This window comes from Salvelinus fontinalis, chromosome 9 (genome assembly GCF_029448725.1).
Source record: "Salvelinus fontinalis isolate EN_2023a chromosome 9, ASM2944872v1, whole genome shotgun sequence".
Classification (NCBI taxonomy): Eukaryota; Metazoa; Chordata; class Actinopteri; order Salmoniformes; family Salmonidae; genus Salvelinus; species Salvelinus fontinalis.
The window spans coordinates 35,871,286-35,893,791 of record NC_074673.1 but is presented as its reverse complement, the minus strand read 5'-3'; the positions used below and the strand labels follow the sequence as shown (position 1 = coordinate 35,893,791).

The window sequence follows — 22,506 nt, the reverse complement described above, 5'->3', positions numbered from 1 at the left end:
TGCAGTTAGCCACTGATTCCTTCCAAACCACTCATTGTTGAATTTGCGATTTCCGACTTGTTGTGTAATGTTTTTGTCCAATGGCCAATAAGCAAACTTTGAGTCAATTATATAGTATCCCCTCCTCATGAAGAAAAGCACATGAGCTAATTTTTGAAGCAGCATACATTAAATGTTTGGACTCCCCGTTGTTGTGCTGTGCTCACTTGAACAGGAAGGTGGGGCAGTCCTTCTTGTGGACAAATGTTGTCATCAAATGTGCTTTCAAAACAACTGGGAACTCAGGAAAAAACAAGGTCAAATCATGACGTCAGTGATCTTCAGGTCGGAGCTGAGTAAGTGTTACTGTATCTATAATTTATCTTGATGATTGAAAAAGATTTGCCAGTAGATTGTCAACAAGATTCATGATGATGACTGCTTGTCTAGCTTGCTAGCTAAGATTTTGATAGTAACATGATCAAAGCTACGGTAGATATAACGTGATTTGATGTCATTTCATCTGTGGCCAATGACCTTGAGCCTTCTTGGTTGGACACTTCTAATGTAAATCTATGGCAGCACCCAAGGGGGCTTGAACTGCCTAGATTCTGCAAAGACGTAACGTTAGTTACGTGAGTGACAGAACACTGAGACAATTACGGCGCAACTAGAGAAGATTACCGACACCTACATTCTGTATATTCCGCTGGCTGCCCCTTCACCACAGAAAGCACTGCATTTTGGAGCTGCCTTATGTAACAGTATAGCTTCCGTCCCTCTCCTCGCCCCGAACCAGGGACCCTCTGCACACATCAACAATAGCCACCATCTAAGCATCGCACCACAGAAGCCGCCGCCCTTGCAGAGCAAGGGGAACAACTACTTCAGGTCTTCAAGCGAGGGACGTCCTCAATTGAAACGCTATTAGCGCGCACCACCGCTAACTAGCTAGCCATTTCACATCGGTTACACAAGTTACTCAAGAAAGAGACCTTGTTTGTATGTGGCTTTATTGACTCAAAGTTTGCAAACTGGTATGTGACATGAATTAATGCCAAAATAACATGCCAAACAGGTGGCGCTCAAAACAAGTGGGCTCAAAACGGACAGGTTGCCACTGCATATACCCTTAAAACACCCATCAAAGGAGAGGCATAATAAGTCATGTCAAACTGTGTAGAATTGCAGGAAATTCTTTTTTTATGTACCAAAGATATGCATTTTTTTAACATTCCTACATGAGGAAATAGCAAGCATTTTTTAAAGAGTCTGTTTGAGATATAAGTTTGAGGTGAGGTTTTTGAAGTGTTTTTTCTCTAATTCATGCTCTGACAACAAATACGAGCATAGGATGAGTCAACAACGTTATTTGGGTATGAGTTAACAGAATATTAACTTTTTTAAATTTGATTTTCACTGGACAGTTACTTGAAACTGGAACATTTTCTCTCCTCATTGCAAAGTTTGTAGATTAACAGGAAATTAGCTTTAAAAATGCTAAATGTTCTCTCAGACTCATGACAATATCTGCACTACAATTAACCCCTTGGCCAAGGAAGACCTTGAAGTAGCCTGCTAGAAGTTACACTTTTTCACTGGAGAGAGCTCTAAAATGCAGAAGAAAATAATAATTGAGTAGTCCTTCAAGCACTACCATAAACAGAGTGACTGTTGGGGATGATTAAAAGGGATCTCTCTCAATGTAGGCCTTCACAAGGCAAAATGAAATCAAAACCTGACATTTAACCACACTCAAATGACAAGACATCATGGGTAATTATGCATTTCACATGATGTCAGTGCAGGCTCTTTGACCACAAAGAGACATTCAAAGGCCTGTCATGAGGGCACATCTGCTCTGTGTGAAAGGGACGTTTAAAGGGGGTTTTTCCAGTGTGGGGGCATGGTTTCAGGTAGCCTACACATATTACGCATCAAATGTTCCCCTTCATCCATTTTCACTATTTCAGTAAATGATTTTTTTTGTGGTGAAGTTTTAACGTAGGCCTAATGAATTACAAAAAATATGGTTAGTCATAGGAGCCTTTCAGTTCCCTATGTTGAATCTGCCCGGCCCAGTGGGTGGGGTTATATCCTGCCTGTTTGGCCCTGTCAGGGGTTATGACGGACGGGGCCACAGTGTCTCCCGACCCTTCCTGTCTCAGCCTCCAGTATTTATGCTGCAATAGTATATGTGTCGGGGGCTAGGGTCAGTCTGTTATATCTGGAGTATTTCTCCTGTCTTATCCGGTGGCCTGTGTGAATTTAAGTATGCTCTCTCTAATTCTCTCTCTCTCTTTCTTTCTTTCTTTCTTCATCTCTCTCTCGGAGGACCTGAGCCCTAGGACCATGCCTCAGGACTACCTGGCCTGATGACTCCTTGCTGTCCCCAGTCCACCTGGTCGTGCTGCTGCTCCAGGTTCAACTGTTCTGCCTGTGGCTATGGAACCCTGACCTATTCACCGGATGTGCTACCTGTCCCAGACCTGCTGTTTTCAACTCTCTAGAGACAGCAGGAGTGGTAGAGATACTCTGAATGATCGGCTATGAAAAGCCAACTGACATTTACTCTTGAGGTGCTGACCTGTTGCACCCTCTACAACCACTGTGATTATTATTATTTGACCCTGCTGGTCATCTATGAACATTTGAACATCTTGGCCATGTGTTGTTATAATCTCCACCCGGCACAGCCAGAAGAGGACTGGCCACCCCTCAGAGCCTGGTTCCTCTCTAAGTTTCTTCCTAGGTTCTGGCCTTTCTAGGGAATTTTTCCTAGCCACCTTGCTTCTACACCTGCATTGCTTGCTGTTTGGGGTTTTAGGCTGGGTTTCTGTACAGCACTTTGTGACATCAGCTGATGTAAGAAGTGTTTGATAAATACATTTGATTGATTATCATTCATCAAGGCTCAGACTGGCGGGTGGAAGTTCAATCATGGAACATTAGTCTTACTGGTGTTTTAATGATGCATCTTTCCTACAACTGCCGAAACACCACATAGAAAGAACGTTCATTACGTGAGTTGTTCAATACAACTACTGATAGGATCGAAAGAAAGTCAGCGCTGCGCTCTGATCACGTTATAATTATTCCACAGTACTCAGCTCGTAGAGAGATATGATCACCTAATGGCTGCGAATATTGAGGCGGTTTATTCTAATGCTTACACTATAATAATGCACTCAATCACAGATTAATTTGGCACATCATTGTGCACATGTTGTTATAAATCATGAAATATATTGAGGCAAAGAATATATTTAGCAATGAATAGTCAGTGTAGCTTACAAATAGAACTCAATTGACTGAACATTACATTTATTTCAATATGATTCAAATATATAGGCCTATGGGGCCTATAGGTCCTACTGTAGGACTATTTATTGTTTAATGCAGTCATCTCAGTTTTAATTTTAAGCATATATTTATCCTTTACTTGTTCAATTGCAAAGACATTGTCAACTTTGCATTTTAAGTCAACTTTGTTCCCAAGTTATCTGCGGTCGCAGAGAGACAGATAAACAGCTTGATTATATGTTTATAGATCTTCTGTGTATAAATTGACGCGGAAGGGCAAAAAATAATCTTAAAACACACTTAATTGTTTTACGAATGGTCTGAGAGGCAGTCTGTAAATAACGAGCGTTTTCAAGTGCAACTTTACTAACGATGGTTTAGGGAAACAGCTCGGAAATGTAACGATGTCGATGTTCCTACGAAGGTTCTAACGATGAATTTGGCTCAAAGATGCTTTGGGAAACCGGGCCCAGTCTGTTAGAAATGTTGATTAGTAAAACGAGCCCTATCAAAGGAACCGCAAGTCCAACGACTCCTCCTTCGTCACGCCACCCTCCCATCACATCTGTCCATCGCAACCGTGACCTCGTCCTACGATTACCGTTTGTCGCCAAACTCAGTAGCTGAAGAACAAACAGCAATGAACATTTCATCTTCGAACCCATCCAGGTAAGATAGCATATCGGTGTAGCCTATATCGGGGTGAAATGCACACTGGTTTAACAGTTGTCCTCATGGTAGGCTACAGTAGAGCCTATAACAAGTTAGCCACGGTTATATGCTAAACAATTCGTCTGTGTCAGGGATTGGAAGCGCACAGTAACCCATGAATGTTCTGGGCCTGGTTTCCGGATAGCGATGGAATTTAGGCGCACGAGTGTTTTAGAGATGCATATTTCCTACAACAGCCGAAGATGTGTCAAGCGTTTCCCAAAACGTCACGCAAAAAGAACGGTCGTCGTTGGAGCATGTGTCGATACTGAACGCTGCTCTAGGACCAGTTTACTCCATTCAAATCTTTCCTTAACATTAGTTCACAATACTGACGACGGATCAGCTCCAAGAGAGATATTACCACCTACGGCTACAAATATTGAGGCGGCTTATTATAATGCTTACCCAATAACAAATGCACTAAATCACCGATTTAGCACATCATTGCATACATGTTAGGCTACACATCATGAAATATGTATTGAGACAAATTACAGACAGTAGCATACACGTAGCAAAATAGAAATCAATTGATTGAACATGAAATGTATTTCAATATGAATTAAATTGGCACATAGACTACTGTTTTTAGGCTATATTTTAATGCACTCATCCCGGTTTTCTTTGTATATGTCGCTTGTTTGTATCAATTGTTAAGACATTGGCAGCTTTGTACTTGTATTTAACTTTGTCCTGAAGTTATCGGCGGTCACAGAGAGACGGATAAACCATGATATTCTGTTTAACGGAGATCTTCTGTGCACAAAGTGAAGTGGGAGGGTGAAAAAACAGTGCAGTGCAGTAATATCTAACAAGTAATCTAACATTTCCCAACAACTACCTAAAACACACAAATCTAAAGTGGTGAATGAGAATATGTACATATAAGTATATGGATGAGCGATTGCTGAGCGGCATAGGCAAGGTGCAGTAGATGGTAGAAAATACAGTATATACATGTGATATGAGTAATGTAAGATATGTAGACATTATTAAAGTGGCATTAGTTAGAGTGGCATTGTTTAAAGTGACTAGTGATCCATTTATTAAAGTGTCCAGTGATTGTGTCTCACAGTAGGCAGCAGCCTCTCTGAGTTAGTGATTGCTGTTTAACAGTCTGATGGCCTTGAGATAGAAGCTGTTTCTCAATCTCTCGATCCCAGCTTTGGTGCACCTGTACTGACCTCACCTTCTAGATGATAGCGGTGTGAACAAGCAGTGGCTCGGGTGGTTGTTGTCCTTGATGATCTTTTTGGCCTTCCTGTGACATCGGGTGCTGTAGGTGTGCTGGAGGGCAGGTAGTTTGCCCCCGGTGATGCGTTGTGCAGACCTCACTACCCTCTGGAGAGCCTTACGGTTGTGGGCTGTGCAGTTGCCGTACCAGGCTGTGATAAAGCCCGACAGGATGCTCTCGATTGTGCATCTATAAAAGTTTGTCAGGGTTTTGCGTGACAAGCCACATTTCTTCAGCCTCCTGAGGTTTAAGAGGTGCTGTTGCGCCTTCTTCACCAAACTGTCTGTGTGGGTGGACCATTTCAGTTTGTCTGTGATGTGTACGCCCAGGAACTTAAAACTTTTCACCTTCTCCACTGCTGTCCCTGATAACGATGGTTTGGAGAAAAATCTCGGAGATTTAACGATGCTCATAAGAAGTTCCTAACGACGAACTTGGCCTTAAGATTCTTTTGGGAAACCGGGCCCTGGTTCCACTTCCAATATGCCAGCTTCAGTCAGTCATTAATAGGCTACAATGTGGCAATGGATTAGGCTACATGAAATGGGCAGATTTGTGAATGTTCATGGCAAGAGATGATCGTGGTTCTCTGGTATAATAGATTTATCTGATAGATATCAATACAAATTGCTGATATAGGCCTACTTATCGAAAATCTCTATTCCTAATATATGGTTAATAATATTTAACAATATTTTATCTTTTTTTCCTCCCTATTATTTTAGTGTTTAGGCTACATCCTAATATGTAGGTACATGCTGGCCTGGTAACACTTAAAGAGACATGCATACTTTTCATGAAAACCCTATGCAAAATTGTATTGTTACTCTTCTATATTTTTATTGTTTTACTTCAGTTCATTTAGTAAATATTTTCTCAACTCTTATTTTGCTTAAAACTGCATTGTTGGTTAAGGGCTTGTAAGTAAGCATTTCACGGTGAGGTCTACACCTGTTGTATTCAGCGCATGTGACAAATAACATTTGATTTGATTTGATTGAAGCATTGAAAGCAGCCCTACTTTTGCCAGCTCATTTGAAAGGAAAGGGACTCGGCGTTGTAAGTACACAATGAGTGGCCATTGTGCGTGTTCATTGAGCGCCTGGTTCAGAGAGTGTGCAGTCCCGCGGCCCCGTGGACCGTGCTGAATGGAAAGTCCTGATCCGGCAGTGGCCAGCAGCACCACGGACAGCTCCGTGATGGAAGCGCTGCGCTTTCACGGAATCAGTCAATTCGTCCTGTGAGCTCCCCCCATTTACTACAGCGAGCAGAAAACTACCAGTATAAAAAACAGTTTCAATACTTCAAATTAAACATGCCTGATATGAACGTTTATGGTGATGAGATTTATTGTTAACATTGAACACCTTTTATTGCCCCCCAAAGAAAATTGAGGAAGACAAACTGTTTGCTTTGGTCAGGACTTTGTTTATTCTGTGGCAAATTATTGGTTCAAAACGTAAATAAGACATAGTAATTTCCAGTTCCCACCTGTATGTCCTGTTTCATATAATCATCTAGTCCACTTCACATGTTTACAGTAGTATCTGTTGTACAGTAAAATAACATTAAGGAATATTTTTTATTTTGTTAAAAACAACAGAACAAACTGCTTTCTATGCCACTAATGTTGGTTAGATTGGTCTCCAGACCAAGTGATCTCATTGGATTTATGGTCACTTATAAAATCTGTCTATGCCTACTTTTTAATGACAGGACTTGCAATCATTCACCATGTCCACCCGATGAGTATGCCAACAACCATAATGTCTCAAATGCCAATACAACTTGATATGCTTGTATAATTTAAATGTGTAGAAGTTAATTACATTTTGTTATATTCAATTTAATTCAATTAGATAAGCTCTCCCACTCTCTCTCTCTCTCTCCCTCTGTCTCTCCCTCCCACACACACACATTCAGTACCAAGAGAGCAGATGAATTTATTTTTAAATTGAACCTTTATTTAACTAGGCAAGTCAGTTAAGAACAAATTCTTATTTACAATGATGGCCTACACCGGCCAAACCCAGACGACGCTGGGCCAATTGTGCACCGCCCTATGGGACTCACCATCACGGACGGTTGTGATACAGCCTGGATTCATACCAGGGTGTCTGTAGTGACACCTCAAACACTGAGATGCAGTGCCTGTCTAAGGACATGCTGTGCCACTCAGGAGCCCGGGGTGTGAAGGGGTGTGTTTGTCTATGATTATGTTATTAGTAGCTGAAGGAGTTGCTAAGATACTTGACAGTAATTGACAGGTTTTGCATAATCAAAAAACAAATCTTCCCATTGGTTGTGTTCAGATGAAAGGTGTATAGTAGTCCATCTCTGCAGAAACACAGATGATCATTGATGATTTAGATTGTAACATTATACTGAATAGCATGAACTTGCTATCTGTTTCTTCCCTCAGTTACAAATATGAGGATTACAGGGAGACAGCTGATTGGTTGCTGTCCCACACTGAGCAGAGGCCTAAAATAGCCATCATCTGTGGTTCCGGCCTCAGTGGTCTTGCTGACCTGCTGGACAACAAGACTGTGTTTCCCTACAAGGACATCCCACACTTCCCCAACAGCACAGGTCAGACACCATACTTATCCTGCACTCTACCACCTGAAACTGTACAGCATCATGCTGTCTTCAGTTTGTACATGCATCATTACATCATCCAGCTCAATAGAAATTATAATGATCATTGATAACTTATGCATTTAATCATTTAATGTCAGATGAGAAATGTTTAGGTGGATGTTTTGAAAGTTGAAGTAAGAACACTTCACTGTGACCCAGAACCAGACCGTCACCCGATGGTGGCTGCTGCTTCCTGTCCTTGAAATATTTACATTCAGCAATTCTATTAAAATCCTCCTCCTGTCTTTCTTGTTGTACCACTGCAGTACAAGGACATGTCAGTCAGCTGGTATTTGGGGAGCTGCAGGGGAAGCAGTGTGTCTGCATGCAGGGCCGCTTCCACTTCTACGAGGGCTATGACATTGCCACGGTGAGCTCCACTCTTTCCACCCACCAGAGCCATATCCTCATTACATTGAATAAATATTTACTGAAAAGGTGTATTGGAATGCTTGTATATCCCATGATAAACCTGACACCTTATGGGATGGTATCTATTTTTAAATACAGCTACTATATTCTTTCAAATGAGTAGTGAGGTCCTCAATGATATTTCACCAGTTTGCACTTTTATGAAGAAATCCAATTATGTTAGAATAACACAGTTAGTGTCTTTAGTTAGCTTTGACCTCTGTGAAAGTAGCATAGCAGTCAACTTGGTTTAACCTTTGACAGTGTTACTTGAATTTTCACGTCTAAATCTTGGGACCCTCTTAAAACACAATCTGTCTGCACCCTGACCTACTATAAGCATTTTTTATCTATTTTTTATTTAACCTTTATTTAACTAGGCAAGTAAGTTAAGAACAAATTCTTATTTACAATGACGGCCTACCAAAAGGCAAAAGGCCTCCTGCGGGGATGAGGGCTGGGATTAAAAATAAAAATAAATTAAATAAAAATATAGGACAAAACGCACATCACAACAAGAGAGACAACACAACACTACATAAAGAGAGACCTAAGACAACAAGAGAGACAACACAACACTACATAAAGAGAGACCTAAGACAACAAGAGAGACAACACAACACTACATAAAGAGAGACCTAAGACAACAAGAGAGACAACACTACATAAAGAGAGACCTAAGACTAAGACATTAAAACTTCTTCGGGATCTTTGTCCCGTCCACGGGACGGTTGAGCCAACGTAGGCTAATGCGATTAGCATGAGGTTGTAAGTAACAAGAACATTTCCCAGGACATAGAAATATCTAATATTGGCAGAAAGCTTACATTCTTGTTATTCTAACTGCACTGTCCAATAATCTAACTGCACTGTCCAATTTACAAATCAAATCAAATTGTATTGGTCACATACACATGGTTAGCAGATGTTAATGCGAGCGTAGCGAAATGCTTGCGCTTCTAGTTCCGACCACACAGTAATATCTAACAAGTGATCTAACAATTTCACAACAACTACCTTACAAGTGTAAGGAATGAATAAGATTATGTACATAAACCTATATGGATGAGCGATGGCCAAACGGCATAGGCAAGATGCAGTAGATGGTATAGGGTACAGTATATAAATATGAGATGAGTAATGTAGGGTATGTAAACATGATATAAAGTGGCTAGTGATACATTTATTACATCCATTTTTTTTTATTAAGTGGCTAGAGATTTGAGTCAGTATGTTAGCAGCAGCCACTCAATGTTAGTGATGGCTGTTTAACAGTCTGATGGCCTTGAGATAGAAGCTGTTTTTCAGTCTCTCGGTCCCAGCTTTGATGCACCTGTACTGACCTCGCCTTCTGGATGATAACGGGGTGAACAGGCAGTGGCTCGGGTGGTTGTTGTCCTTGATGATCTTTTTGGCCTTCCTGTGACATCGGGTGGTGTAGGTGTCCTGGAGGGCAGGTAGTTTCACCCGGTGATGCGTTGTGCAGACCTCACTACCTTCTGGTGAGCCTTACGGTTGTGGGCGGAGCAGTTGCCGTACCAGGCGGTGATACAGCCCGACAGGATGCTCTCGATTGTGCATCTGTAAAGGTTTGTGAGTGTTTTTGGTGACAAGCCAAATTTCTTCAGCCTCCTGAGCTGGAAGAGGTGCTGTTGCGCCTTCTTCACCACACTGTCTGTGTGGGTGGACCATTTCAGTTTGTCCGTGATGTATACGCAGAGAAACTTAAAACTTTCCACCTTCTCCACTACTCTCCTGTCGATGTGGATAGGGGGGTGCTCCCTCTGCTGTTTCCTGAAGTTCACGATCATCTCCTTTGCTTTGTTGACGTTCAGTGTGAGGTTATTTTCCTGACACCACACTCCGAGGGCCCTCACCTCCTCCCTGTAGGCCGTCTCGTTGACTAGTCTCTCAAAGCACTTCATGATGACGGAAGTGAGTGCTACGGGGCAATAGTCGTTTAGCTCAGTTACCTTATCTTTCATGGGAACAGGAACAATGGTGTCCCTCTTGAAGCATTTGGGAACAGCAGACTGGGATAGGGATTGATTGAATATGTCCGTAAACATACCAGCCAGCTGGTCTGCGCATGCTCTGAGGACGCGGCTAGGGATGCCGTCTGGGCCGGCAGCCTTGTGAGGGTTGACGAGTTGAAATGTCTTACTCACGTTGGCTGCGGTGAAGGAGAGCCCACAGGTTTTGGTAGCGGGCCGTGTCGGTGGCACTGTATTGTCCTCAAACAGTAGCTATTACAGTGAAAGAATACCATGCTATTGTTTGAGGGGAGTGCACAATTTGGAACATGAAAAGTTATTAATAAACAAATTAGGCACATTTGGGCAGTCATGAAACAACATCTTGAACAGATATGCAATGGTTCATTGGATCAGTCTAGAACTTTACACACACACACACTGCTGCCATCTAGTGGCCAGAATCTAATTGCACCTAAACTGTGTAATACATTGTGGCCTTTCTCTTGCATTTCAAGAGAAAGGCCACATCTTTTACCAGATCTAATGTGTTATGTTATCTTACAATAATTTTCACATTTCCACAAACGTCAAAGTGTTTCCTTTAAAATGGTATCAAGAATATGCATATCCTTGCTTCAGGGCCTGAGCTACAGGCATTTAGATGTGGGTATGTCATTTTAGGCGAAAATTGAAAAAAAGTGTCCAATCTTTAAGAGGTTTTTAAGACTATAAAGGTTTAAAGGTTTGTTAAAATGATTCCACCCTCTATAACGATTATAGTCTAGTCACCTAGTAATAATGACAACAGTGCAGTTTTTCTGTTGAAAAATGTAAGCACTGAGTGATCCCTTATTTCTAGTTCCTTTTTCTCTCCAGGTGACGTACCCGGTCCGAGTGTTCTTCCTGCTGGGGGTGGAGACCTTGATCATTACCAATGCTGCTGGGGGGCTGAACCCCAAATTTAAAGTGGGTGACATCATGCTGATCAAGGATCACATCAACATGCCTGGCTTTGCAGGCCAGAACCCACTGTGTGGTCACAACGATGAAAGGTTAGAATAGCAGTCTTTTGATCTTTGGAAGGGTTGCGTTACGTGTTCCCCCTGTCTGAAGAGGATGGGCTTCTCTTTCTGCTTTGGAAAAGGCTCCCCAGAGGTCTCCTCCCACATTTTCCCATACATGGAGCCTGATTACTGGCATTTTATTACAGTAAAGGGCATGGGTCTTAACCTTGTGGAGTCCTTGGATTGTACTTTGTCCTTTACCTGACATCGAGGGCCTCTGATATGACACAGGACTTTATGTATCGCTTCAGGTTTGGAGTCCGTTTTCCCTGCATGTCGGACGCCTATGACAAAGACCTTTCTAGTCTGGCCAAAGAGACTGCTGAGGAGCAGGGCTGTTCCTCCTTCATCCAGCAAGGTGTGTACTGCATGCTTCCAGGTCCCACCTTTGAGACCATCGCAGAGTGCAGAGTTCTCCAGAAACTAGGCGCAGATGCTGTGGGTAAGCATGGTTCATTGGGTTTTTACCATGGCCTTCAACTCTCTCAATAGCCATGTCCATTTCTTCTACAGAAAATGTACGAGTGTCAGGTTGAAAATTACCAAACTCAATGCTTGTCTTCTCTCACCCTCTGTCTGTGCTCTGTAGGTATGAGTACAGTCCCTGAGGTGGTGGTGGCCCATCACTGTGGTCTCCGTGTCTTTGGCCTGTCTCTCATCACCAACAAGGTGGTCATAGACTACAATAGCCAGGAGAAGGCCAACCACGATGAGGTGCTGGAGACCACAGGAATGCGTACTCAGGACCTACAGAGGATGGTCAGTAACCTGCTAGCTAAGATGTAGATCAGCCCCAGTCTGTCTGTGTAATCAGCCCAGGAACATAGTTACTATAAGGTGATGTTATTTTTATTTATTTTATTTTTTATTTAACCTTTATTTAACCAGGTAGGCAAATTGAGAACACGTTCTCATTTACAATTGCGACCTGGCCAAGATAAAGCAAAGCAGTTCGACACATACAACAACACATAGTTACACATGGAGTAAAAACAAACATATAGTCAATAATACAGTGAAAAAAAATAAAAATAAGTCTATATACAATGTGAGCAAGTGAGGTGAGATAAGGGAGGTGAAGGCAAACAGATATATGTATAAATAAATAAAAATATAAAAAGGCCATGGAGGCGAAGTGAGTACAACACAGCAAGTAAAATAAAAACTAAAAAAAAAAAACACTGGAATGGTTGGTTTGCATTGGAAGAAAGTGCAAAGTAGAGACAGAAATAATGGGGTGCAAAGGAGCAAAATAAATTAATAAATAAATACAGTAGGTAAAGAGGTAGTTGTTTGGGCTAAATTGTAGATGGGTTATGTACAGGTGCAGTAATCTATGAGCTGCTCTGACAGCTGGTGCTTAAAGCTAGTGAGGGAGATAGGTGTTTCCAGTTTCAGAGATTTTTGTAGTTCGTTCCAGTCATTGGCAGCAGAGAACTGGAAGGAGAGGCGTCCAAAGGAAGAATTGGTTTTGGGGGTGACTAGAGAGATATACCTGCTGGAGCGCGTGCTACAGGTAGGTGCTGCTATGGTGACCAGCGAGCTGAGATAAGGGGGGACTTTACCTAGCAGGGTCTTGTAGATGACCTGGAACCAGTGGGTTTGGCGACGAGTATGAAGCGAGGGCCAGCCAACGAGAGTGTACAGGTCGCAGTGGTGGGTAGTATATGGGGCTTTGGTGACAAAACGGATGGCACTGTGATAGACTGCATCCAATTTATTGAGTAGGGTTTTGGAGGCTATTTTGTAAATGACATCACCGAAGTCGAGGATTGGTAGGATGGTCAGATTTACAAGGGTATGTTTGGCAGCATGAGTAAAGGATGCTTTGTTGCGGAATAGGAAGCCAATTCTAGATTTGACTTTGGATTGGAGATGTTTGATGTGGGTCTGGAAGGAGAGTTTACAGTCTAACCAGACACCTAGGTATTTGTAGTTGTCCACATATTCTAAGTCAGAGCCGTCCAAAGTAGTGATGTTGGACAGGCGGGCAGGAGCAGGCAGCGATCGGTTGAAGAGCATGCATTTGGTTTTACTTGTATTTAAGAGCAGTTGGAGGCCACGGAAGGAGAGTTGTATGGCATTGAAGCTCGCCTGGAGGGTTGTTAACACAGTGTCAAAAGAAGGGCCAGAAGTATACAGAATAGTGTCGTCTGCGTAGAGGTGGATCAGAGAATCACCAGCAGCAAGAGCGACATCATTGATGTAAACAGAGAAGAGAGTCGGTCCAAGAATTGAACCCTGTGGCACCCCCATAGAGACTGCCAGAGGCCGATTTGACACACTGAACTCTATCAGAGAAGTAGTTGGTGAACCAGGCGAGGCAATCATTAGAGAAACCAAGGCTGTCGAGTCTGCCAATGAGGATGTGGTGATTGACAGAGTCAAAAGCCTTGGCCAGGTCAATGAATACGGCTGCACAGTATTGTTTCCTATCGATGGCGGTTACGATATCGTTTATGACCTTGAGCGTGGCTGAGGTGCACCCATGACCAGCTCTGAAACCAGATTGCATAGCGGAGAAGGTGTGGTGTGATTCGAAATGGTCGGTAATCTGTTTGTTGACTTGGCTTTCGAAGACCTTAGAAAGGCAGGGTAGGATAGATATAGGTCTGTAGCAGTTAGGGTCAAGGGTGTCCCCCCCTTTGAAGAGGGGGATAACCGCAGCTGCTTTCCAATCTTTGGGGATCTCAGACGACACGAAAGAGAGGTTGAAGAGGCTAGTAATAGGGGTGGCAACAATTTCAGCAGATAGTTTTAGAAAGAAAGGGTCCAGATTATCTAGCCCGGCTGATTTGTAAGGGTCCAGATTTTGCAGCTCATTAAGAACATCAGCTGACTGTATTTGGGAGAAAGAGAAATGGGGAAGGCTTGGGCGAGTAGCAGAGGGGAGGGCAGTGCTGTTGTCCGGGGTAGGGGTAGCCAGGTGGAAAGCATGGCCAGCTGTAGAAAAATGCTTATTGAAATTCTCAATTATAGTGGATTTGTCGGTGGTGACAGTGTTTCCTATCTTCAGAGCGGTTGGGAGCTGGGAGGAGGTGTTCTTATTCTCCATGGACTTTACGGTGTCCCAGAACTTTTTTGAATTTGTGTTGCAGGAAGCAAATTTCTGCTTGAAAAAGCTAGCCTTGGCTGTTCTAACTGCCTGTGTATATTGGTTTCTGGCTTCCCTGAAAAGTTGCATATCACGGGGGCTGTTCGATGCTAATGCAGAACGCCATAGGATGTTTTTCTGTTGGTTAAGGGCAGTCAGGTCAGGAGAGAACCAAGGGCTATATCTGTTCCTGGTTCTAAATTTCTTGAATGGGGCATGCTTATTCAAGATGGTGAGGAAGGCATTTTAAAAAAATGACCAGGAGCTTCTGATAGTTGACATCATTTGAGTCAATTGGAGGTGTACCTGTGGATGTATTTCAAGGCTTACCTTCAAACTCAGTGCCTCTTTGCTTGACATCATGGGAAAATCAAAAGAAATCAGCCAAGACCTCAGAAAAAAGTCTGGTTCATCCTTGGGAGCAATTTCCAAATGCCTGAAGGTACCACGTTCATCTGTACAAACAGTAGTACGCAAGTATAAACACCATGGGACCACACAGCCGTCACACCACTCAGGAAGGAGACGCGTTCTGTCTCTTAGAGATGAACGTACTTTTGTGCGAAAGGTGCAAATCAATCCCAGGACAACAGCAAAGGACCTTGTGAAGATGCTGGAGGAAACAGGTACAAAAGTATCTATATCCACAGTAAAACGAGTCCTATATTGACATAACCTGAATGGCCCTCAGCAAGAAAGAAGCCACTGCTCCAAACCGCCATAAAAAAGCTAGACTACAGTTTGCAACTGCACATGGGGACAAAGATCGTACATTTTGGAGAAATATCCTCTGGTCTGATGAAACAAAAAAATAACTGTTTGGCCATAATGACCATTGTTATGTTTGGAGAAAGAAAGGGGAGGCTTGCAAGCCGAATAACCCCATTCCAACCATGAAGCACGGGGGTGGCAGCATCATGTTGTGGTGGTGCTTTACTGCAGGAGGGACTGGTGCACTTCACAAAATAGATGGCATCATGAGGCAGGACAATTATGTGGATATATTGAAGCAACATCTTAAGACATCAGTCAGGAAGTTAAAGCTTGGTCACAAATGGGTCTTGTAATGGACAATGACCCCAAATATACTTCCAAATGTGTGGCAAAATGGCTTAAGGACAACAAAGTCAAGGTATTGGAGTGGCCATCACAAAGCCCTGACCTCAATCCTACAGAAAATTTGTTTGCAGAACTGAAAAAGCGTGTGCGAACAAGGAGGCCTACAAACCGGACTCAGTTACACCTGCTCTGTCAGGAGGAATGGGCCAAAATTCACCCAACTTATTGTGGGAATCTTGTGGAAGGCTACCCGAAATGTTTGACCCAAGTTTAACAATTTAAAGGCAATGTTACCAAATACTAATTGAGTGTATGTAAACTTCTGCCCCACTGGGAATGTGATAAAATAAATAAAAGCTGAAATAAATCATTCTCTACTATTATTCTGACATTTCACATTCTTAAAATAAAGTGGTGATCCTAACTGACCTAAAACAGGGAATGTCAGGAATTGTGAAAAACTGAATTTCAATGTATTTGGCTAAGGTGTATGTAAACTTCCGACTTCAACTGTACGTTATTTGATTGCACGCTAGCTAGTATAGCATTTTATTATTTGTTCACATTACTTATCACAGAGGCTAATTCTAGTATTGCTACCTCAGCATGATATGACACCTTATTTGCTGTGATTTGTCCTCATCGTATAATCATGTGCAGTATTCATCTCTAGACTGAATAACTGTGAAGAGAGATACTAACCAAACTCACGTCTTCGAAAAGAGGTCGTCCTTATGCCAATAAAAGTAATGTAATGACCAGTTAACTTAATAATAAAGAGATAAGAGATGGTACAGACATGAGAGTAATATATTCCTCTTACTTCCAAAGAAAATTGAAAATGCATAATATTGAACAAACTACTGAACAAACTATAAGATGTTTAGTAGCATAATACATCTAAACCATCAACTGTTGCATAGAAATGTCATATTTGCCTTCATGAAATAAACATGCCCAGACAATAACATATACATGAATGTATTGCACTATGTACTGTAATACTGTACTGTAAATTGACATTTTATTAGGTACAAATTATTCTCATGATCATTGTGATTAAGGGACCAAGCACTGAAAGACCAATCAATGGCCTGTATGTCACGTGGACCAACAATCATTGTGTTGTGTTACTCTTAGTAATAATTAGCAATGTATATATTCATTGGTGGACCTATAATTCCACCATTTTAATATGAGTTAAGTATTTTCATTGGAGAGATCTCCTTGATGGAGAGATCGCCATACCTAGTCATGGTTATAAGTTATGGTTATAAGAATAAAAAGTATAACATTTTTAAAAGCCCCTGAGTGTGAAAAACATTACGAACACCTTTCTAATATTGAGTTGCACCCCATTTTGCTATAAGAACAGCCCATGTTGACTCCAATGCATCCCACAGTTGTGTCATGTTTGCTGGATGTCCTTTGGGTGGTGGACCGTTCTTGATACACAAGGGAAACTGTTGCGTGTGTTTAAACCCCAGCAGCTTTGCAGTGCTTGACACAAACTAATGTGCCTGGCACCTACTACCATACCCTGTTCAAAGGCACTGAAATCTTTTGTTTTGCCCATTCACCCTCCGAATGGCACACATACACAATCCATGTCTCAGTTAACTCAAGGCTTAAAAATCCTTATTTAATCCTCCCCTTCATCTAAACTGATTGAAGTGGATTTAATAGGTGACATCAATAAGGGCTCATAGCTTTCACTTGGATTCACCTGGTCAGTCTAGAGCCGTATTCTTAATGTTTTTCACACTTAATGCTTTTGTCCCACTTATTTTCATAGTCATATAAAGGAGCTTGTTGACTTCAGATGTTTGTCACAGTTGAGGAGTAGTAATGCACTGTATGTATGATATTAACTTCTTTACTGTAATTTCAGTTCTAAAAACAAAGGCATAATAACTCAAATAAAACCAACAAATTACACTTTTAAAGTTGTGTACTATGAGTGTGTGTTTGTGCAGGAGCAATGTCCATGTGAGATTACAGGTAGGGAAAGTCCTTTGAAGGGAATGGTTTATTTCCTATCGTTTATATTCATATTGACTCTCCAGCAATATGGGAAGAGAACAGAGTTCTGTCTTTTCAAGATGTAATCCTTCATGGTGAAATGGCCACGTCCGTTCACCACAAAAAATAAGTTACTACAAACAACAAATGATGTCCCTCTGACATCATTGCACGTGCAATAGAACAGCAACATATGTACTGCAATATTTTTTTACCAGGATGCACAACGCACCCCAGCTCTGCTTAGTCAACAAAACAAAAACAATAACAACAGCCGTGGGGCGGACGAGGCACTGTTTCCCATAGTGAGGATTCCATCTTTAAGGTGCTTCCTAGAGAAGTAAAGGAATTTTATGCTTTGCTTGAAAAAGGCAAGAAATTGATTGTCATCAATGATGTTGATTAATAAAAGGAGGAATCTTTTGAAATGAGAGAACAATAGAAGGGGCATACACTTCCACTCTCCATCTCAACTGTCCCTCCCAATCAGTATTTAGAGAGACCTGTGTCACAGTACTGTATGCCTAAACACAAGACATGAAAACATCAACAACTAAACACATATGCTGCAAAATGTGATGAATGAAAAGGAACTTTCCCATCCCCTATCCACTACATAATTCAACAGTTCTGCCAACACACTGTAGAAGTGGAGCTGAGATGAAATATTAACACGGTGAGCCTCGCAGACTGCCGCCAGAAATAGAAACACCTTTGGAGATATTTCTCCATCATGGCACACTGCAAATATGCAACAAAATGAAGACAATGACAGTGCAGAAAAAACACCTTTCTCAAATGGTTTAAGAACAATATTATGTGTCATACATAGTACACTGTTGGCTCACCCCATCACTGTAGCAATCTCGATAATAACCGCTCATTGTTGTGCATAATGTAGAATGGTCAAATGCACAGTCTATAAATGGCTCAGGTCAAACACAGTTTGTTGTCCTGAGTGAGCGAGAAAAAATAGTGACATGACAATTGAAGACTCTACTGATGCATGTTGTCAGTTACTACACATGAGAGTACACGTTGTTGTACTCTCATGCTTGATCAAGTATGATATTGAGTTACCCATCATGATGAACTTAATGTTCATCAATGTTTCAAATACCATCTACTAATGTCATGTGGATCAGTAAATAATTCAGGAGTTGATGACACGATGCTCTCCCTTTGTCTCTTAGCATCACCAGCAGTATCTGCAGACTACAACCACCCTTGTAATCAGTGCTGGAATATGAATGAATCAGCGAATGCCCTGTGTAAACTGCATAAGCAGTAGTGAGGGAGAACAGGCTAGGGCCCCCGTTACTCTCTATTAACAGACAAGATAATAGTCACTCCAAGATACATTCATGAGGGCATTACAGTTGTAAGGTTCTGTATTTATTTTCTTCGTCAACCTTGCGTTCTGTTTCGTTGTGTTCTTGAACGTAGCCCTGTTTTGTTGTGTTCTTGAATGTAGCCCTGTCTTTCTTTTTTGAAAGGTCTCATCAGCTCCTTATTTAGTTCAGTTCATTCTGTTTGTGCCCTTGTGAGGTATTGTTTGTTTTGACTCTACTAAGCCTTTTCCTAGGTCGTTTGTGAGAACCAGTTATAGCCTTCAGTCCTAGTTTTGATTCACCTGCCTGTTTGCCTACCTGTGTATGACCATTGCCTGCGTGTGACCACGATTCCTGCCTTCTGCAAAATAAACACCTCTCGCGCTCTGCACGTGAATCTACACCTTTTTCTTCCTGAGTATTCATTACAACAGTGCTACACTGAATAATATAACAAGTGTGTGTGTGTGTGTGTGTGTGTGTGTGTGTGTGTGTGTGTGTGTGTGTGTGTGTGTGTGTGTGTGTGTGTGTGTGTGTGTGTGTGTGTGTGTGTGTGTGTGTGTGTGTGTGTGTGTGTGTGTGTGTGTGTGTGTGTGTGTGTGTGCACGTGTGCGTGTAGTGTGTGTGATGCATGTTTTGAGTGACTACTTTTTTGTTTTCTCATCATGCAATTGGTGTTGCTCTACAAAGTAGTTATTTGTCTCTACATGCTCCAAGATAAATTTAACTGACATTAGCAAGGAACACATGATTTTCATCTTGCCTGAAATGGAGGCAACATAGGCATTATTGAATTTCTATGATCCAGATGGGTCAAATCTTTTGATCACCACGCAAAGGTCAGATTAAAAAACACAGTTGTCTGAAACAGTGCTGTGTAATAACAGTGTTCTAAAGGGAACGTGAAGACAACCCTGGCATTGCTATGAGCCATTGTGCGTACAGATGTAGGATCTTAATTTGAGCCAGTTTGCTACGGCAGGAAAATAATCCTGCAGCAGCAAGGAATGTGGATTATAATTGATGGACATTTTTGTAAGTGTTGATGCATTTTTTCTTAAAGGAAAATCAAGTCTGAAATTTCAAAGTGGAAATTACTAACTTCAGAAGCCTTTATAAACCTCAGATACACTACAAATGTTAAAGTTATCCTGCAACAGGGTGATCAAATTAAGATCCAACACCTGTACATCACAGTATTGCAGTTAGCCATACAGTATTGCAGACGTGTAAATAATGCAAAGCTGTGTGTGCAGTGAGGTCTGCATATTGAGGCAATCTCATAGTTCATTGCACGATGTCATGATATCTCAGTGAGTTAGCTAGATAACTTGTGGTAATCATGCATTGTACACTTCCATCTTTGGTCTGATGTCAGAGATTGTTTTTGTGTTTCCTCCTGTCTTTTCCCTCTTTCTCTGTTCCAGGGTCATTTTCCTTCCATTTTTGCAGCTTGTCCCCTCTATCGCTCAAACACCAACTCCTAAATCATCCTAGAGATCCCAATTCCATTTTAGCTCACTACGAATTAATGTCACTTTGCGTTAATGTTCTCACAGGCCCCATATTTCCTTTTTTCAGGGGCACTCTGCTTTACAAAGTCTCTATGTGGATGACTGATTTCAGTTAAGACTAAACCCATATGAGCCACTAAACTTGTAAATCACTCACGACAAATCGAGGTAATGATGGACGAATGTGATACTAGATTGGAGTGTGGTTTTTCTACTCTACACAAACACACACAGAAAAAAAAACAATATTCATTTTTAGATCAAGAGGCACGCTCTCCCTGTCTTCTACCCAGATATCTCTTAACAACACACTACTCACACATTCCCCTCCTCCATCCTGTTCTTTTTATCTTTTTCATTTTGGTGTAATCAGTGCAGTGCAATCCCACTGTTGATGGAAAGCTTTTTTTTTATTTCCCCACTCACTTGGCTCAAATCTTCTAAGCAACCAGAGGGAGAAAGCCTGTAAAGAGAGAGTGCCATAATAAGAGAGGGATTTAAAAGTATTCATTTCCGAAAGCAGTTTGGGAGATTCCCACCAGCACACAACAGTGCACAGTTGAACAACACACACTCTTTTAAAAGTTTGCTTAAGTTTATCTTTATTTGTTCATTAAAATCATAAACTATTAGAGCGCAAGGAAGAATTAAAATAAATACACGAGCAGTGGAGGTGGGAAACCCACAACTGAATACAACATTATGAGTCAGAGATGGTTTTAATATGTATATTAACAATTACTATTCCCTGTTTGTACACCAATCAATCTGTCCCCTTCATGAATATAAACGACCACCTTCCTTGAATAGACAAAGCAAGAGTGATAAGTGAGAAAAGGGAGGGGGTGAAGGACTAGAAAGCCTTTGCTATTGTTTTAAGGTCAACGCTGTATTCCTACTCTGCATGGTGACAACTTCCATCTCAGAATGCTGATCTATCTGTCCCTGTCTTGCCAATAAATGTGAAGTGAGACTATTGATTGCATGGTGAAAAGACCTGCGGTGGAAATAGACTGAGACATCTCTGCTGAATAAAGGCTTTCAATGTTCCCAAACCGCCCTGTCAGCATTGGATATGAAGGAGGATGGAACTGTGCCAAGATTCAGGTGACAACTGTTCAGATTTTATTGGCTGACTGTCTGTTGCAGATCATATTAGCTCACCGCTAATTTCAGATTATGTTAGCTGACTTTCCATAAAAAAAGTTGTTTGAGTTATTGAGCGCTTTATGACATCCAAAAGATGTCTGTTGCACTGGTCAGTGTCAGAACACAGAGCCAGTCTCAGAGCCAGTGTAGTCCCAACCTGCAGTATGTCATGAGGAGACAAGGGGAAGTGTGACACTGCCAGGTTGTGGATACAATGATTTACAAGACATATTTCCTCAATAACTGAGCGAATTTACAATTTTCAGTTCTAGCCAGAGGATTATATTGAGACGGTGTGCCCAAATTTCTGAGCTTCCTACAGATAAGGCATTCATCATTGTACATTATTGACCATTGAAACTCCATCTGAATGTCCAAGGAGATTTTAGCATAGCTAAGAAGATTGTATAAACCAATAGAGAAATGCTAAACCAGAAATATCATTACCCTTGACATGTCCAAACAAAACAAGTACACTATATGTACAAAAGTATGTGGACACCCCTTCAAATGAGTTTCAGCCACACCCATTGCTGACAAGTGTATAAAATTGAGCACACAGCCATGCAATCTCCATAGGCATGCACTGGCAATAGAATGGCCTTACTGAAGAGCTCAGTGACTTTCAACGTGGCACCATCATAGGATTCCCCCTTTTTAACGAGTCAGTTTGTCAGAGCTGCCCCGGTCAACTGTAAGTGCTGTTATTGTGAAGTGGAAACATCTAGGAGCAACAACGGCTCAGTCGTGAAGTGGTAGGCCACTCAAGCTCACAGAATGTGACCGCCGAGTGTCGAAGCGCATAGTGCATAAAAATTGTCTGTCCTCGTTTGCAACACTAACTACCCGAGTTCCAAACTGCCTCTGGAAGCAACGTCAGCACACAAATTGTTAATCGGGGAGCTTCATGAAATGAGTTTCCATGGCCGAGCAGCTGCACAAAAGCCTAAGATCACCATGCGCAATGACAAAATGGATTCTGGAGCAGTGGAAACACGGTCTCTGGAGTGATG

General features: G+C 41.7%; 1 protein-coding gene across 1 annotated transcript; it reads left to right on the top strand.

Annotated features, from left to right (window-relative positions):
• The first annotated feature begins 3,545 nt into the window (after positions 1-3,545).
• Positions 3,546-17,423, top strand: LOC129862495 (purine nucleoside phosphorylase-like). Its single transcript, XM_055934228.1, has 6 exons — positions 3,546-3,951; positions 7,653-7,822; positions 8,140-8,243; positions 11,137-11,312; positions 11,576-11,766; positions 11,914-17,423. The coding sequence occupies exons 1-6, from the start codon at positions 3,923-3,925 to the stop codon at positions 12,108-12,110; spliced, it is 867 nt and encodes a 288-aa protein (XP_055790203.1). The 5' UTR covers positions 3,546-3,922; the 3' UTR covers positions 12,111-17,423.
• The last annotated feature ends 5,083 nt before the right edge of the window (positions 17,424-22,506 follow it).

Excerpts from the sequence above, each read along its gene's own strand:
- LOC129862495 (XM_055934228.1), top strand. The coding sequence starts at position 3,923 with ATGAACATTTCATCTTCGAACCCATCCAG. Across the intron at positions 3,952-7,652 it reads TCATCTTCGAACCCATCCAG|TTACAAATATGAGGATTACA; the intron begins GTAAGATAGCAT and ends TTCTTCCCTCAG. Across the intron at positions 11,767-11,913 it reads ACTAGGCGCAGATGCTGTGG|GTATGAGTACAGTCCCTGAG; the intron begins GTAAGCATGGTT and ends TGTGCTCTGTAG.